This window comes from Electrophorus electricus, chromosome 4 (genome assembly GCF_041902795.1).
Source record: "Electrophorus electricus isolate QZ-2024a chromosome 4, ASM4190279v1, whole genome shotgun sequence".
Lineage (NCBI taxonomy): Eukaryota > Metazoa > Chordata > Actinopteri > Gymnotiformes > Gymnotidae > Electrophorus > Electrophorus electricus.
In genome coordinates, this window is record NC_137500.1 from 3,448,222 (window position 1) to 3,466,477 (window position 18,256).

The 18,256-nt window shown below is 45.4% G+C and overlaps 1 protein-coding gene across 3 annotated transcripts in view; it reads left to right on the plus strand.

Annotated features, from left to right (window-relative positions):
* banp (BTG3 associated nuclear protein) overlaps window positions 1–18,256 on the plus strand; it is a 36,014-nt gene that overhangs the window by 6,945 nt on the left and 10,813 nt on the right. For 2 of the 3 annotated variants that reach the window (XM_027015210.3, XM_027015209.3), the window contains exons 7-11: window positions 1,340–1,579; window positions 2,902–3,063; window positions 5,110–5,237; window positions 6,130–6,201; window positions 9,410–9,454. In XM_027015210.3, coding sequence (XP_026871011.1) covers window positions 1,340–1,579; window positions 2,902–3,063; window positions 5,110–5,237; window positions 6,130–6,201; window positions 9,410–9,454 — 647 coding nt within the window. The remainder of the gene's footprint in view (window positions 1–1,339; window positions 1,580–2,901; window positions 3,064–5,109; window positions 5,238–6,129; window positions 6,202–9,409; window positions 9,455–18,256) is intronic. The other variant, XM_081711832.1, reaches the window with a different exon arrangement.

Here is an 18,256-nt window from a genome sequence, read left to right on the forward strand (position 1 = left end):
TGAGGCTGTTTCTGATCCATGGACCTTCTCCAAAGTCTGGCCAGGGCTGGATGTATAAAGGCTGGTTCTTATTGAAAGTTTCTGCCTTTTCTTTTAGTATTTGTTGTCAGAGTTGAGGTTTCTGGGAGTGGCCTCCTGTACTTCATAGCCTTTCCTCTGCATATATTTACTTATTTGGCACTGCAAATGTCCATAACAGTGTGTGTTAGTCAGCAAATTGCCACAGGGCACCATGTGGTTCTTAAAGGCATCCTTTATTGTTTTCTCGATTCCACATGTCTGTCTTGTTTTCACTTTTTGTCTTTTTCCGTTCCATCTTAAATCTCCGCCTATTGACCGGGTGATTTTCTTTTCTACGTTCAGTTCCTTCTGTCAGCATGTCCATCAATCCTGTCTTCTTGCATTATCTTCTGTCAGCGGCACCTGTTTTTCCCCATCAATCAGGCATCTATTTTTTTCCCTGATACCACATCTCCTCTTATTATAATTCTACTCAACACCTGTATTATATGGTTTGGGAACTGCTAACCCAAGTTTCAAAGTTCTGATTGACAATGTAGTTGAAGAATATTACTTGGAGCCTTTGAGTTTTAATCTTTAATCAAACAATCATTTGAACTCAGAAAGATAGTAATACCTTTATCCTCCTCACCATATGCATCATACCTGTCAAATCATCGTGAGTGGAAAAGTTGGCTTGAGCTTTTTTTTTTTATTTCCTCTGTAGGTGATATAGGTAATAACAGTGACCACCAGGGGTCAGTTTTGTATCAACTCCTTAAGCTGTATGAAAATGCAAACAGACTGCAGGGGTGGGGATAGTTTCTACCCACCTGCTTTCAGAAGTGGTACACTTTATGGATCTTAAAACAATTGCTGTCTCTGTAGTGGCTTGGGGCATTTGGGTCCAACTCTGTTCTTGCTCAGTTAGGCTTGTTCCTTCAAAGATGCACATTTCATCTCTTGGTTCCTAGACCAGACCTCTCCAGTATTTCCCTTCTGCTGTGCTAAATGGACAGCCTTACCTCCGTCTTTAGTACCATGTAGCACTAGCTGAGGACAGCGACCACACCCAGGCTTGCACGTAGATTTTCCAGCTAGGAAATGTGTGCCCTGACCAGATTTCTGGCACAGCAGCTAGAACACACACTCACTTTCCTGAGTGATGGTGTCTGTCACTCACCAACTACTGCACTTGCAGATTAAGAAAATGCAGAACTAGTTAAAATAATGCTATGTCACTCGAAAAGGTTAAAACTGACTCAAAATGTGCGGTACATAACGGACTAAAGTCATTCACCCTCCTCCTGCCTCTGTGTGTGTGTGTGTGTCGCCTCAGAGGATTACCCGGCGGGAACGTGGCTGGGCGATGAGAATAACGCGGAGATGCGTGTGCGCTGCCCCGTGTCCCCGGCCGACATGTTGCACATCAGCAGCAACTGCCGCACGCCAGAGAAGATGGCGCTCACGTTACTCGACTACTTGTTCCACCGCGAGGTGCAGGCCGTCTCCAACCTGTCAGGCCAGGGCAAGCATGGCAAGAAGCAGCTGGACCCGCTCATGATCTACGGCATTCGCTGTGAGTGGCACCGCCCCAATGCGGCGAAGTACGCCAGAGCAGCTCCTATAGAAACACAACTAGATAAAGCCACGAATTTGTCAGAGAAATATTACACGTCATACTGAACGGGAACCATTGCACAGGTTGGGCGTGTGCGATTTGAAGAACAAAGAAAAGAAATCTGAGTCACAGACTACAGTTCTTCAAAAATGTGCTTGCTTGTCATATCTAGAAGGCTTTTATTCTTATCCTGGTCTGTTCTGCTGTCTCCCACCTCTAGCTCTAGTCTGTAGTAATAGAAAAGTCAGATCCCAGGGATCTGTGTAAGAGGGGAACGGACCCATTCTGCCTCACGTTACGGTAAACTTCGGAGCTACCTAATGTCTTTATTTTCTCAGGGTAGTTTAATACAACTCCTGTCCTGCTTCATTACTCATTTCCCACAATGATATGGAGCAGACTGAAATCCAAGGGAAATTGTAAATGGCATGCGTGCAGGTCATGAAGTTCATGTGTCATGCTGTAGCTAATGTGCTAATGATTTAGCCTGGATCCCTGCGATGACTGATGAGAGGGGTATTGGAACACTAATCTGTGTCCTTTCAGGGACTTTGCTTCAGAGTCGTGCTGTTCACTTAAGGAAATTTGCTATTTAGCGATAACTGTGCCCAAATTCCATTGTGTGGAATCATTTTAAACAGTAAAAGACCATGATGCTTTAGGTGTGGGAGACCAGCATTGAGGTAGCATTTTAAGCTCATATACACCACAGGACCAAGTGTTCCTGTGAACATTGTAATGTATTTACATCCTTTGTATTCAAGAGAACCTGATTGTATGGACCCTAAGCTGTAAATAGGGCACCTGTTGTATGTGAACACATGCGCACGCATTCACGGCAGTGCAGGTTTCGTCTCAGTTGCCCGATTAAATCTGTATAGATTAAATCTGTCCCACACCCAGCCCCGCCCACCCTCTGTCTACGCTAAACCACTCTAAACAAACACGACCCAGCCTACAGTGACTCACACTCCTTTATCGCTAGGGCCAAGGCTTGCTGTTTGCCCCTGATTGGACTGACTGGAGCAGTTAGGATCTTAATTACAAAAAATATTTAGAAACCTGGAATATTTATAAATATGTGATTACAGTCTTTACCCAGCCAGTGTAAAGTGAGATTGCACTGTACTTTTCAACTCGTGTGTGTGTGTGTGTGTGTGTGTGTGTGTGTGTGTGTGTGTGTGTGTGTGTGTGTGTGTGTATCCTGTGTCTGTGTGTGTGTGTGTGTGTGTGTGTGTGTGTGTGTGTGTGTGTGTGTGTGTGTGTGTGTGTGTGTGTAGGTCATCTGTTCCACAAGTTTGGCATCACTGAGTCGGATTGGTACCGCATCAAGCAGAGCATCGACTCCAAGTGCCGCACGGCGTGGCGACGGAAGCAACGGGGCCAAAGCCTCGCCGTCAAGAGCTTCTCCCGCAGAGCGCCTGCTGCCCGCACTAGCTCAGGTACCTGACCCAGCTTCAGCCCCGCTGTCTGGTACGGACATGCGTCGGACCCAGCTGCTGTGCGCCGTACAGATCGGGCCTCTCGACCCACATGCAGCAGATGGTTGTAATCTCGGCACAACGCCTCCTGTCCCACGCCTTCCTCTCTGAGATCTGTGGGCCACCACCTCTGACCCACTGGCATGAAGCCAAATCGCCTGTATAGGCCCACCGCAGCGTCCTGTAAACACACAGGCACTGAAGCGCTGCGACACACATCCTGCAGCACGGCATGGCACACACACACACCCTGGAGTACTGCCTCTATGAGCTCCACCGGTCCAGCGGAAACGGAGCTTTCAGGCCATTAGTTTAAGCTGTCATTTGGCCAAGGAAGGTCTAAGCGTTGGCCTCTGTAAGCCACCCAGCATCCGTCAGACGTGAAGAGTGCTTCTTTAGAGCAAGTCCCGCTCAGCACGACAGCCCGCGTCACTGAGGCTGTTTTTGTACAGTCTTGCCATCATGATTTTTGAATGAAGAATGCGGAATATGATTGATACTGTGCGTACAATCTGTGCTTCCACAATGCTTTAACGCAGCAGTGTGGAACCGTTTAAATTATTACATGAAAGGAAAAATGCCTAATGGAAAACATGGGACAGGAAATTGGTGCACTATGGAGGCGCAGTGAGTTCGAGTAGGTTCATTCACACTGTTCCTGGTAAGTGGAACAGCATACAGTTACTGTGAGGGTCTCCATGCTGAGCCTTTAGAAACACATTGCTGTTTTGTCAAGTGCACAACGGTGCATTTGGTAAGTGTGCGACTGTCCTTTTACCACGCACTGTGCAGCTGACAGCAGCTGTCTGCCCTGCTCCTCAGAGATCACTTCCTGCTGGCAGGAGAGCCGCTGACTGGGTATTACCAGAGTGGCAGAAGATCACAGCATTATCGTGGACATAGTGGTGGCGAAGCTGTGGGCATTGAGCTGGGAGAGCTGAGGTACAGGGGCACAGCCGGACTTTACATCAGGGCTACTACTCGGTGGAGAGGATGGGAAAACCATGGGAGGATAGCCAGCAGCAACGGATGGCCTGTAGACTTTTACGTGCAAACCTAGAAGGGCCTTCTAATAAACCGCCTGGAGAGTTCGTATCTGTAGCGGTGGCAGCGTCCAAATTGAAATGGTCCTCCGTTTTGTGCCATCTCTGACTGACCAATTGTTTGGTCCCTGTGTTGCAGTTACAAGATCAGCAGTTTTGTGTTCATCAAACATCCCGAGCCTCATCAACCACGCAGTCCCACTACCTACTGGGAAAGGATCATGGGTGGATTCTCTGTGTGTTTGTGTGTGTTTGTGTTTGTGTGTGTGTGTGTGTGTGTGTTTGTGTGTTTGTGGGTGTGTGTGCGTGGTGTGTTTTGTGTAATAGGTGTGGTGCAGTCAGTGTTGCACTGGTGTTTTGGGGGTTGGTCAGCAGTGTGTATAACCTTGGGCTGGGTGTGACTGCTGCTCACTGCCCTAGTGATAGTGTGTGTTTAGACTATGGGTCTGCGTTTACTTTTGGCTGCAGGGAAACGAGTGTGTTTGGACTGCTCACTGGAGAGGCTCTGTTGTGTTTTTGGAGGTGGTTTATGCTGTGTAAACATGCCGTAATCTGGACCTTATCCAAGTGTGCCAGAACTGCAGGATAGGAGTTTCCTCAAGTTTGAAGTGTGTATGCTTGTATGTTTGCTATAATGTGCATTTGCAGTGTGTGTGGCCTATATACATGTATGTATATATGTTTGCCCATGTCCAAATACATTCAGCAATATGTATCCTATACTTAAGTCTTAGCGAGTGTGTGTTTGTAGGAGAATAAACACACTGCACATCTTCAGCCATTGGTACATGCCAGCTTGTACTTCTCCCCTTCTCAGCCATATTAATTTTTATAGTGACACTGCCACCTGACAGAGGTCTCCGTTAAAACTTGCATAGCTTTCCTGCAAAAATCTGTGGTGTGTGTGTGTGTGTGTGTGTGTGTGTGTGTGTGTGTGTGTGTATGAATGTATTTGTTTGTGCAGAGGGAGTCTCTGTAACAGAGGCAGCATCTATAGACAGCTCTACCCAGCAGGCATTGCAGTACGCTCTGGCTGGGGCAGCCCAGCAGGTCCAGATCCATCGCATAGGAGAAGATGGACAGGTGCAAGTAGTGAGTACACGCTCACCCCCACGTGGACACACACCCCACTCCGAGCCTTGTCAGATCCCTGGGTTGCTATTTCAAACACATCTAAACATTTATACAGGACGTTTCTTTCTCATTCTTAAGCAGTTGAGTATGCACGGTCATATGTACTCCTCCACAGCTGTGTGTGTGTGTGTGTGTGTGTGTGTGTGTTAGTATTTTATCAAGCTGAGCTCTGTCAGCTGAAAGCTTCCTGTGTGCTCCTATAGTCTCTTTCATGAAAGCCTGTTCATGACCCCCGGACTGTGCAGCTGTGTCTGCTCGTCTCCTCACACACACACGCACACACACACACACACACACACACACACACACACACACACACACACACCCCTCCATACGCACTCATGTGCACTGAGCACGTTTCCTCACCATTGTCTTGAAGAAAATACTGCCCACACTTGTTATTGTCTGTCCACACGTTCACACTTGGCATTTTAACTGTACCACAGGTACAGGGCCGCTCTAGAGAAAGAGGGTGTTCATCGCTCGATGTATTCATTGTTAAAGAATGCTATGGATCTGTCCTTCTTAGATGACAGGTGAAGAGGGATTGGTCACACAGGGACACGGGTAGAGTCTACTGTTTAGCACTGTTTTCATCCCTGGTATTATAGAGCACATTAGTGGAAGCAGCTTGAAGTTTACAAGGGCTCTTAAAACCCCCGTGGGAAGTGCATAGCGCGCACACACTGGCAGGGCCATGCCTCTCCGGGCCAGTACACAAGTGCTCTCCGCAGGACACCAGAGAAAAGAGCACAATTCTGCTTTCACACACACACACAGACACAGACACACACACACACACACACACACACACACACACACACAATTTCCCTCTCTTTATTCTCTCCAGATTCCACAGGGGCACCTCCACATAGCTCAGGTGCCACAGGGAGAGCAGGTACAGATCACACAGGACAGTGAGGTAAGCATCACAGCCTCTCCATTTCTCATTTCCTCCAAGTTCTTTCCTACTCTCACTCTATCTCTTTCCCTCTTCTCACATTATGATTTCTCTATACTATACATGTTGGTGATTTCAGAACTTCTAAATGTGGCACACCCATTTAACAGTTCCAAGTTTATTTCTCAATTCCCAGTTTTAAACAATGGCATCCTGTTCTTCTTGGCTTGTCAAGAGGACGTTGAGAAATTTGAGCGCTGTTTCTCATTTTAGAGTTACTTCTCAGCACACACATCATGACGACAGATACATGAGCGCTTTTTTGCTCACAGTAACCAAAACTCCAGTGTGCCCAAACACCTGAACTATATTAACATGTAATCATACATCACTGTGGCTTTTCCCTTTAAATATCAGTTACCAATATTAAACATCAGTCATAGTCTAATGAGTTATGTGTGATTCTGTATTTATAGACTCCTGCAGCACGACTCTTTTCCAACAGTGTGATGCATAATTTTAAACAGAGATATCTGGTCCTGCAAAGGGCACCACCGTCTGATTTTTGGAAACAGTGGTATGGGGGGGGCGATATTTCTTATTCTCACCTTGAAATGTCAGCAAGTATTTAAAGAGAGCAGTTTGCTCAGCCTTCTGTATTTCAGCATCTTACGCTCAAATGAACTGTGGATGGTTCCAGATGGTTCTGTAGCTCTCTCCTGTAATTACATACATTTCATAATAAATTCAATGTTCATACTTAATAGATGTTACTGAATCATAGGGCTTCAGATTAGCAACTGAAGAATAAGTTTTAATAGGTTCTGGCGGTTTAGTAGGTTAAGAAGTGTTTAAAAACCTGCCTGCTTCCACATGGAGCATGTTGACAGAACTCACAGGAGCCTTATGTATTCTCTCTGCTTTGTTATGGTTTTGTGGTTAGGGTAGCAGAAACTTATGTTGTACATGTAATGCATTCAGAGTATCGCGGCGTCTCGGGTACATACAAACGGTTTTCTTCCAAATATTCAGGTCATGCTGGTTAATTTTAAAATTCCAAATTCATTCAGGACATTTTTGCATATAAACACAGCCAGTGATGTGTTAGTAAATGATGTGATTTACTTAACAAAAAGCGTAAGGGAGATGGGTAGTTTCCTGTGTGTTTGAGTGCTCTGATTGGACAGATATGAGACTCTCACTGGCCGCGCCCACCTCTTTTATCTCCCTGTTTCCTCTTCCTCCTCTGCGTTCTCCTTTTATCTTCACACCTCCTATCGCCTCTGCGGTGTCCTCTTCCTCTCCTCTGCTTTCCTGTCTTCCATTTGCTGTCCTGTACTTCCTGCAGTCCTGTTCTCTACATTCCGTTCCACTCCTTGTTCAATGCTCTGTTGCTCTTTATTTCCACTGCTTTGCCTAATTATAGCTTTACTACTACTACTACTACTACTACTACTACTACTACTACTACTACTAATAATAATAATAATAATAATAATTCCTATTATTCGTAGCAGTTTACCAAATCATTGATGTAAGATGGGCTTTGCTCCATTATGTCCTAATTAACACGGTGACCTGAACAAAGGCTGGTGCATTAGGAGCTGTACATGTTCAACCTCTCCAGGAGGTGTTTTTGTTTCCGTTCAGTAACCAGATGGCTTATTTCTGGGTGAGCAGAAAAGCAGTTTGTACAATAATTTGGCTCCCAGTGGAGACTTTCATTACTTTTAGCATCAGCATTTTAGTTTTGATTTTCCCACCAAAGCAAAGACTGAAGTCTGAAAGGCCTGATTGACTCATTGAGGCTGTGCACACATGGCTTTTCTACTCAGTGTCAGATTGCTAATTCCTTGGAATCTGTTTATGAATGATTACTGTTCATGGTGACTCCTGCTGATGAGTAGTCTTAATGGTACTGGCGGCCCACAGATTATAGAGACTCTACAGTGGTTCTTATAGAAATTTTAAAGTCTTCCGTATAGCTATACTAATGCGTGGAACCAAAAGAAAGTTTTCAAAGTACTCTAGATGCATGCAAATGTAAACATGAGTGTCAGTAGTGCTATTTCAGCAGACGTCTTCCTAATGACACGCAGAGAGAGACGAGCAAGTCCGCACGACTCATCCTAGAGAGCTCCCTCTTTAAACTCCAGCGATATTGTTTGTTGTTGGAGTTCAAAGCTTAGCAACAAAATCCCTCTTCTTCCAACTGCCACTCACAAAGAGTGTTTTCATTAGAATCTAGGCCAGTCTCATCAAAGCCATTTGTTTAAGGGAGCTTGAGAAGGAAATATGCTATTCTAAGGTTATTCCCCACTGCCCACGTCTCAGCTGTCTGAGAAAGGAAGTCTGTGTGTATAGAGAGTATGTGTGTCTAGTGAGTATGTGCTTTTGTGTGTGTGTGTGTGTGTGTGTGTGTGTGGGTGTGTGTGCATGTGTGATCCACACCTGCCAACATTCAGTTTAGAGAATAGAAAGGATCCCCCAGTAGGTCTATCAGTCTAGTCCCGAAATAACAGACTTTGAAGTTACATGGTCTTGTTCTTACACAACAATCGTTGTGATGTGTGTGCCTGAGCAACAACAACAACAATAATAATAATAATAATAATAATAATAATAATAATAATAATGTGTGTGAGTGTGTGTGTGGGAGCGAGGGCGTTGGTTGATTGGGGATACATAAAACATATTAATATAAAGGATGAGAATTGGAGGGAGGCCCTGTTGGCCCTTTTCCACCAACGAGGAACAGGTTCCACTCCTGTCCGCGCTTCTGACAACTTTGCTTGTAAACGAACAACCGGCCCACGCTTGCACTATTTTTATTTATTGGAACCAAGGACGCATCATCATTGGTGGTTTGGCACCGCACACAACCGAAGTAAATAGCATGAACAGAGGGTTAGTCTAATTTAGTGTGGAGTTGAGTAGGAAGACCAATAAAAGACCCACATGGAAAATAGCAAGGGTCTTATCCTTAGTATCCAATGAAAACCAAAAGGTTGCAAATAGCCTTGTTCACGGACAGAAAGAAGCACACATGACTTCTCTTCAAATGCTCTTTAGTTCATATACAACACAGGAGAATCAGTGTGCAAATCAGTAAAGGGTTGTGTACCCTGTTGGTATGTGAGTGCATCCTAAACGTATAGTTTGTATTGTAATGTACTGTGTGTGTGTTTCCGTGCGTGTCACCAGAAGTACCTTTATGTGTCCTGTGTAGGGGAATCTGCAGATCCACCAGGTTCATGTCGGGCAGGATGGACAGGTAAGACCCACTGACCCACTTGGGCCATCATCCCCCACTTTCTTTTCCTCTCTTTCTCTCTGTCACTCAGTTTCTCTTCTTCTTTCTTTCTCTCACTCTATCACCTTTTCCTTCTTCTCTTCCCGGGGATTATAAGACAAAGATCTTTTGGACACAGTGCCCTTCCGATGTTTTATTCACATCAAAGAGACGTCCTAACAGTGGACGTCTGTGTGAAAATCGAATGTCCTCTCTCAGGCACACACACACACACACACACACACACACACACACACACACACACAGAGCTAAGATTCCTGTTCACATCACACAATGTGTATGTGTAAAAGAAAGGGAAGATTATGTAAAAGTAATATCAACCTCTCTGTGATCTTACATTTCTGACTGGACAACATGTGAGTATGTTGAAAGCCGTGTCCCATTCTGTTATTATGTTTTTATTGTGTAAATTAACACACATCGATATTCTGATGGTTTGTATGGAATTAATAGCTCGTTTTCTACTTCCCATTGTCATTTTGGATCCAACCATATCTGTTTTTGCCAGCATATGTTCTAACCTGACAGGATCTTTTTATCCCTTCATCAGTTTGGGTTCAGAGAGGAGTCATTTTTTTAGCTTCACTTTTCAAATTCACATTACACTTATTTCAGTGAACAGTGCCTTTCTCCTGTGTGAGATTTCCTGAGTGGTGCTTCCAAGTTGTTTATTATCACTGTAGACAAGCCACAGTGTAGTAAACACACCCTCTGCATGCTCTTACAGCACGTGTGGGCTGGTGTGTATTTATCTGTGCTTGACAAAGTAGACACACTATTGAGTTTAATGTTGAGTTCTCCACGAGCTTTCTGTGCGAGAACCAGGGGCTGCTGCCAGTCTGAGGCTGCGGCTCCAGCTTTTACGCTCCACGCCGCACCACGCACAGGTTTTTCTCTCTCTTCTGGTGTAGTCTGTAAAGAGCTGGACAGCAACACATTTTTTTTTGTTGTTGTTTTGGATTTCTATGTTATCACATTGTGTTTTAAAAGTGCAGAGTCAGAATTAATTTGAAGGATTTTTGGTATGTTTTGAACTATAAAGTCATCACAGCCTTTTCACACAGCGTCTCTCCAGGGGAACATAAGGTTTTTTGTTTTTTTTTTCTTGACCAGCTGTGTACTTACATCATTAGTTCATGCACAGGCTAGCTAACAAACGCTGAAGAGCTGACTCTGGGTGTTGCGTTCGCATCTGGAGCCCATGCACGAGGACCAGTGAGGTGTCAGCTCTCATAAAGCAAGCCATCATAAATTTTGATTAGTTACAATATGAAAAATTTAAATAAATGATCCAGAGTCGCAGCCAAAACATGAGGTGTGTTCGCATCCACAGTTAGTTGCGTTATGGAACACGGTGCACTGGTGATCATAGTAAGAGGCAACAACCTCATGAAGAATGAGCTATTGAAAGCTCTAGCTGGGATAAAGACAAGAATGTGACGACAACTGCAGTTAATTAAATGATTTAAGCATGACCCGAAAAAGTGGACCACAAGATGCAAAGCTCTAGTAAGTCTAAAAAAATACATGAATAAAAAAATTCCTGGGTTCAAGACATAACAGAAAGAGATAAAATGAGATTGTGTCATGTCCCGTAAAGAAAGTGTGATATAAAAGGGCGTGCATAGGTAGCAGCAACAGGAGGACAGCTTATATTTCAAAACACTTCAACAACCAGAGCTCTGCAAATCCAGTGGTGCTCCAGTTTGCAGAAACGTGAGGCGAACTACTAAAGCGACTGTAGTTTTCACAGGGCAGACAAGCAGAACAGCTTTGTCATTTGACGGACATGCAGTTCCTGAAGAACAGACTAGAAAAGCCCGAAGCAAGCAGGGAGTAAAGATCGTTGTTTTAGGCCCGGCGGAGTGTCACATGAGCATGGCCAGCATGTGGTGGTGTCCCTGGGAAGCAGATGCCCGGTACTTAACCTGATTACAAATGGTGTGCAGCCAAGTACCACACAAGGTCATTTTATTTCAGACTGTTCATTTGTGCCATTATGCTTCGTCCCTGAAATAATAGGGGTGAGTGGTTTTTAAAAAGGTTGTCATTGTTTGAATTCTGAACTTAAACATTCTGTATTTAAACATTATTACTGGTGTTTCATGTTGAATCCAATAGGTCGCAAAAAAACCCCACAGCAAATTCTATCTCATTCCTCACAGACTGTACTGTGTTTCACTAGTGTCTGAAACGTGAAAGGGATGTGATGTCCAGGCCAATGCAAACACGCTGTGACTTATTCCTTTAACCCCATGTTCCAGGGCTGACTTTTCACACAGACACACACTACAGGGCCATTTCCCCCTTTTACGAGAGAGCGTGCCATGGAGAGTTACAGAAATAGTGGTTAGCCTCAGCACCAGCGTCGTGACAGCACGACGAAGACGGGGCGTCTCCCCGCCTCAGGTCCATGGGTCCTGGCCAAAGCCCTCTCTGTGCCCCTTCTCTGTCCTCGTCCCTCCATTTGGTCTCTGGACGCTACACTTAGGGTCTGTCTCCAGCGCCGGTGCTGCTCCAAGCCTCCGCTCTCTCTCCCTGCTGTTGGGTCGAGCACAGCTCTGATTGCTGCGCCCTTCTTACCGCTGACGTTTTCACGCCCGTGTTGGTTTTCTTTCACAGCCCTCAGACTGTGGCGATCCATGTCGGCCCAGTGGTGAACTGCAGCGGCCGCCGGTCAGGAGCGACAGCGCAAAGCAGCAGAGACGTTAACTTAAGCTTTGTAGAATGGTGGCATCTAGGGAATCAGCGATGTTTGTTTGTTGCTGTTTATGTTTTTGTTGACAGTCGCATTCGTTCAGACGTGGCCACAGTCATGGTTCTGAGCTAGGTCTGGATCAGGTGTCAGGTAAACACTGACAGCAGGGGTTAAGTGCTACTGAAGAGGCAGACATCACAGGGAAGGAGGGTTTGGGAGCTCGTGCTTCTTTCATATTGGAACAGTGTTTGGCATGGACATCAGAAAGCCTGCTTATTGTACATTTACATTGCCAATCAGTATGCGTATTTGTTTTGTTATTGCATTATTATTGTGTCCTTTAGGGCTGCAGTAAAATCTAAAGTATAAAAAAATGAACAACCAAATTTTTACACTCTTGATATCCTGATATCCTCCATATTGGCTTAATAGTTGCACGTCTAAATTCGGTTGGCTGTGTTGTGAGTTTGCAGACGTCTTTATTTCTGGTTAGGACTTCCAGGCTGGCAGGGGCTCTTCGTCGGTGTGAGAATCATAGCAGTGCTCGTTTTCGAGAATAAATCAGAAACCTCAAAGCATCAAGGGAAAAGAGCGGTGGAGGTTTGGAAGGTGCCGGGGGGTGGACAGGGCCAGCGTGCGGATTGTCCCACATTGTCCTGCTCCTGAGATTTACAGCCCTGCCAGGCAGTAGTGGCTCTGAGCATCAGTCACTCGCCTGCCCAGTGTGTGCGGTTAGCGTCTGCAGTACCTTTCCAGTGTCTCTGGCCCGCATGCCTGAGAGCGTGGGGCTGCGGAGGAGAAGGAGAGCCCTGTTCTCTGAGATCTCTTATCTGATGCGTCCAGCTCCCGCTCTTTGATCCCTCTGCTGCCGAGTCGCAGGACGCGTCCGGGCGGAGAGATAAGAGCGGAAGACTGATGAGGAGGGAAGGAACGAACGCGGGCGTCCCTGGCGTTGCTTAGCTCAGCGAAGCCGAGGGATCTGTCTAAGGGATCTGTCTGAGGAGCCTCTAGATGTTTCTGTCTCCCACGCGTCCGGCATTAGGCTACAGAGAATCCAGCTGTTAAGGGTCACATCTCCCAGTCTGATGTAACTGGCGGAACCCAGTCCGTGGCAGGATGGGGGGTGTTTGTAGAATAGACAAATCTCTCCTCTCAGTCGCCCATGTCCATCGCCATGGAAGTGTGATGTCAAAGCCGGGCATTGCACTGGCACTTAGAATTGCTGGTCTCACAGCTGGTGTCTCAGGCCAGTGCCTTTAAAACTGCTCTGTGGATGTTGGCCTTGGCAGTCTGGTTGAATTCATATAGAGAGATCCTGCTATCCTCACTGCAGGTTCAGTGGGGAATTTATATCTTGGGATTATAAACTAGGAGAGGCTAAACTTCAGGTGGACGAGGCAGCATTTCCCTCCAATTCATGTTGAATCTCTGTGCGTGTGTGTGTGTGCGTGTGTGTGTGCGTGTGCGTGTGTGTGTGCGTGTGCGTGTGTGTGTGTGTGTGTGTGTGTGTGTGTGTGTGTGTGTGTGTTTTCATGAGTCCATGTCCAGTTGCGCTAATGTCAATCATACTTACTGCTGTGCAAAAGCTTGTATATGAATGAGTTGTTTGCTTGTGTGTTTGTGTATGTTTGAAATCCAGAGCTTCAGGTGTCTGCTATGAAAACATTAAAACCAGATGCTTCCAGTCTTAGTAGACTGAGTATCTGCTTAAGAACTTAAATGATCCAGGATTCAAATGGTGAGCCAGTGGATGCTGTAACAGAACCTCTGGCACATTAACTTTCAGACCCTACATTAATTTTCCAATCTTCCTCTTGGTGTCATGAGAACAAGGAGGCATGTTAAGCTTTTTTCCCTGATTTCAGAAAAACAACCAGCAACAAGAGGGCTCACATTGCTACATAGAGCACATATGATGTTGATCTCCTGATGGAACAGTTTATATTTCAAAGCTGTGGTGTTCTGCTCCAGGTCTGCGCCGTTATTTTAAAAGCATGGACACTGATGGCATCAATGGTGTTTACCGGGACACACTGAGAGGAGCCCATGACAGCTTGTCTGCTTGGTGGAATGTGTAAGCACTCAGGGACTGTGCGCAGTTGTTTCATAAAGACACTGACTTTGGTTTGTGCGCATGCATGTGATTTGCTTGCTTTTTGGGGTTTGTGCGTGCAGTCAACCTTACATTTGTGTGGTTGAGTGAGGGAACCGAATAACTGAAACAGAGGTACCCTTGTGTCAGAGACCCTCAGGCCCCTGCTGGGCGACACTGCCCTGGCCAGGTGAGCGGTCCCTGGTTACTGGACCCCGGGGCGTGCATGGTAAGGGTCTCCAGATGTCTTGGGAAGTGTTTGTGTGCATCTACTATACAGAGCCAAGCAACCAGCTGGCCGTGCAGCTACACACTAATGGGTGTCTATGTGAGACACACAAACACTGTCTCAGTCTTTTGATTGGCTTCCAGTTGGAGAGGTGATAAGGACTGAAGAGCACGCCATAAAATTGTCAACTGAAATTACAAAGGGGACTTATTATTTATACATGTTACCACGCCTGATCTGCCATGAGATACGTCAGCATGCCGGTGCACTGGGAGGTAAAGGACCGTGTCAGGAAAATGTTGAGCAAATGACCACTCATGGAATCTGGCCTTGCATGGCTAAATAACCCCCTTCGATGCAGTACTGGCACTCTATAACATACTCCATTTACAATTAGATCTCCGGACTGCTGAGCATGCCTGTGAGAGCGCCGGAGAATGAACATTCTCACATTTTTCACATCTACAACTTTTGTCTCATTAAAACAAGTGTATGTAAATCGAAGATAATCTGGGACAAGATAATTAGAACCATTAGAACCATCGTGAAGTCATCAGTATGCACAGAAAGGTTTCAGCGATGATAAAAGACACTTTCACATAAACACACAATCAAGCTTGATTGTTTTGGTCCCAAGAGCGTGCGAGACCGCATGCCGGAGCCGTGCTGTTATATCTGCAGTAAATTGTGGTCATTCATTTTGGCAGCTGGATCCTTGCCTGACGATTGATTGACTGCCCTTCAACTGACGTTGTCTTTATCATAACAGGTGCGCTTGATACCGGAGTCTCTGTAGGAGAGGAGCGGAAGGGCAAACCTACTGCGTTAACCTTTCAGAAGTTTCTGCAAGACTTTCGCGAGCAGACCTGGGACAGTTGTTTGTGGGCTAACAGCATCATGGAAAACACTGAAGCATTGCCCATTTATGCAGATTTGTGCTGGGCGTATACTTGAAAAGACAAAAGGAAAAACCTTTGGCTTGATGCTATCCAGAGAGCTGTCGCACATTTACTTAAAAAGAGCTCCTTTTACCTCCTCTGTCATCCAGCACTAGGCAGAATTTGCAAGCTTGGAACCTAAAGTGCACTTAAAAACCAAACTGGCCACTGGAGAGCCTTTACAGGGGCCTCTGTGTGGATCGGGAAGGAGATTTGCATGGCACCGTGAGCACTCTGTTTTGATAGACTTATGGCATATCAGGAACGGGCAAGCTTAGGGAAGTGTGGACTGTTACCAGCTGAAGGACGCCTTCGTTAAGCAGTACACGTGTAAGAAACTTTTAGGATACTGAGATGCAGGTGATAATGTTTTGCCAGATGCTTGAGTTTATGTCGAGCAGTAATTCATTCACTGCTCTCCGAATGATCTCATAAACAATGCTACGTTTTCCAATTTGGTTTCCCGTTCATCGTTGGAGAAACAAGTAAATTTTAAGTTGTGATAAGGTCTGAGTGTAAAAGAGATAACGGTTCTTTCTCCCATCCTTCCAGGTGGCCCAGTCACACTGCAGCGTAAGAGCTAAATGAGTCTGTTCTCACTTAACCTGTGTTTGGCCTTTGCAGCAAAGCATGCTGTCAGACATGCTCTGGACCTTATCAGCTGGGGAACAGATTGTGTGGAGGTGATTAAAGGCCTTCAGATGAGTTTGCTTGCTTTCTGCCTGGGCCTTTTGCTTTTTCCATTGTTTCGGGGGGAAGGGGGCTAGTTTTTGCATTTTTCTTGTTTATTTATTTATTAATTTATTTGTTATTTCATTCTGTCTCTCTCTCTCTCTCTCTCCCTCTCTCTCTCTCTCTCTCTCTCTCTGTCTCCATCTGTCCCATCCTCCCACTCATCTGTTCTGGCTCTGGTCTGCCTGTTGCAGATGTTGTTGACTGCTGATAGCTATAGAAACCGAGAGGAAGCTCTAGATTTTGGTAAGCTGGAGGTGCTGGGCTGTAACTGATGAGGGAGATGTACGCCTTTCCTCAGTAAGAACTGAGAGAACTCTGGAAACCTCTAGGAGGAATCCAGGCTAGAAATGGCATGAGTGTGACATGCTGTTGAGACCCGGTCAGTCTCTTTGCAGTGTTGATATAGCTTGCAGTTGTTTTCTGGTTTCTGGTATTGCACAGGCAGAGGGAGACTAGGTCTACCGGTTCCACAATGATAAAGATGTTGTGTGGGCAGGAAAGTTTAGTTCTTTGAGTTCATGCAGTGTTCAACTTCACAGCTTTGCCTTTCATTATTTTTGGGTGTGTCTCACACTTCTATTTATCTTTCCATAATTGCATTCAGTAAGATTGATATTTAGCAAAGACACATACAGAGAAGAGAAGTTTGGGAAGAGGGCTTGTTTGCATAGTTGGTTATTGTGTTTTGATGCAAGGCCCCAGCTGAATGTTTTTTGCATTAAGTTGCTGTTGTTTTGTTCTCCATCATCTTTGCTCCAGTTCCTTCATGAATTCGGTGTCCTGCGTTACTGCTGGAAGCATTACTGCATAACTGAAAGATTTATTCAAACCCTGCTCTCTCTTGTTTGTTTTCAGCCTTAGCAACCAGCGCACAAAGCTTGGGGATTTCAGCTCACTTGGTTATTCGGTGGGCGAGACTCCTTCTGTACCCGGAGGCTAGGCTGAACAGATAAAGCAGACCAGGCAGTTTAACTGTCTGTTCGAAGTCTGTTCGAAACACTAAGGTCCCTGATCCCGGCCAATTCTAGGCTTCTGCTTCCAGCAGGCTCACACAGTTGGCACCAAGTTAGTCACAGGATGTAGTAGAGCGAGGGTACCAGCAGCTTTCATTTCCAGAGCCATTCAGTATAGGAATCTCCAGGGTGGGGAAGCAGGGAGGAATATTTCTGTATGAGTAATTATGAATCTTACCAGTCCTGAGCTGGGAATCCTGTGATGCATGTCTTTTTTTCCTTTTTAAAAATGTACCTGGTATGTTCATTATCCTGTGTCAAAGCAGTCTGGAAATTGCATGTCTTTGGTCGTATTTTGCTTTGTATATTTTGTTATATACATTATATTATATGTTCTGTGTATATGTGGTTGTCATTGGTATTTGCTGGGCTTGGGTATCTGGATCTGTATTTGTTTAAATGGATGAGCTTAAGCTTGTTGGGCTGGTTGGACGACATTGTGAGCAGGAGCGCATCTCAGTGGGCTGCATGGTTTGAATTAGCCTCCCTTTAAAAATGTGGGAACTGTGTCCTCGTGTTCTCTGGATTGGTGACGGGGAGAGAGTGAGGAGCGGGAACTGACCCGAAAACAGTCCGGGCGTCACCTGACAAGGGCAGTTTTCATGACTTAGAAGTGGGAAGCATGTCACTGTTGTCTAAAACCATCACTATGTTGAAGTGTTGTAGCTGAACATTCGTAGTTCCTGCTGCACTTGCTTGGACTGTCAACCCTCAGAACAATAATCAGCACACATGCATGCATATTAGATTAGAACAGATACACGGGATGTGATGCACACATGATGTGTGTGTGGAGGCTGGAACGAGAGTGTTTTAGGGGTAGGGTTTGAGTTGGATCACACAGGGTGTGTGTGAGTGTGAGTGCCTGTTACTTTCTCACCGTTATTGATTTTCATGCATTGTTTCTCACTGAAACCCCGAGGACCAGATTAGTGGTGGAATTTGAAATGGGAAATATAAAAACAATCTGTCAGAGTGTGTGTGTGTGTGTGTGTGTGTGTGTGTGTGTGTGTGTGTGTGTGTGTGTGTGTGTGTGTGTTAATATCTGCTGTGTTGGA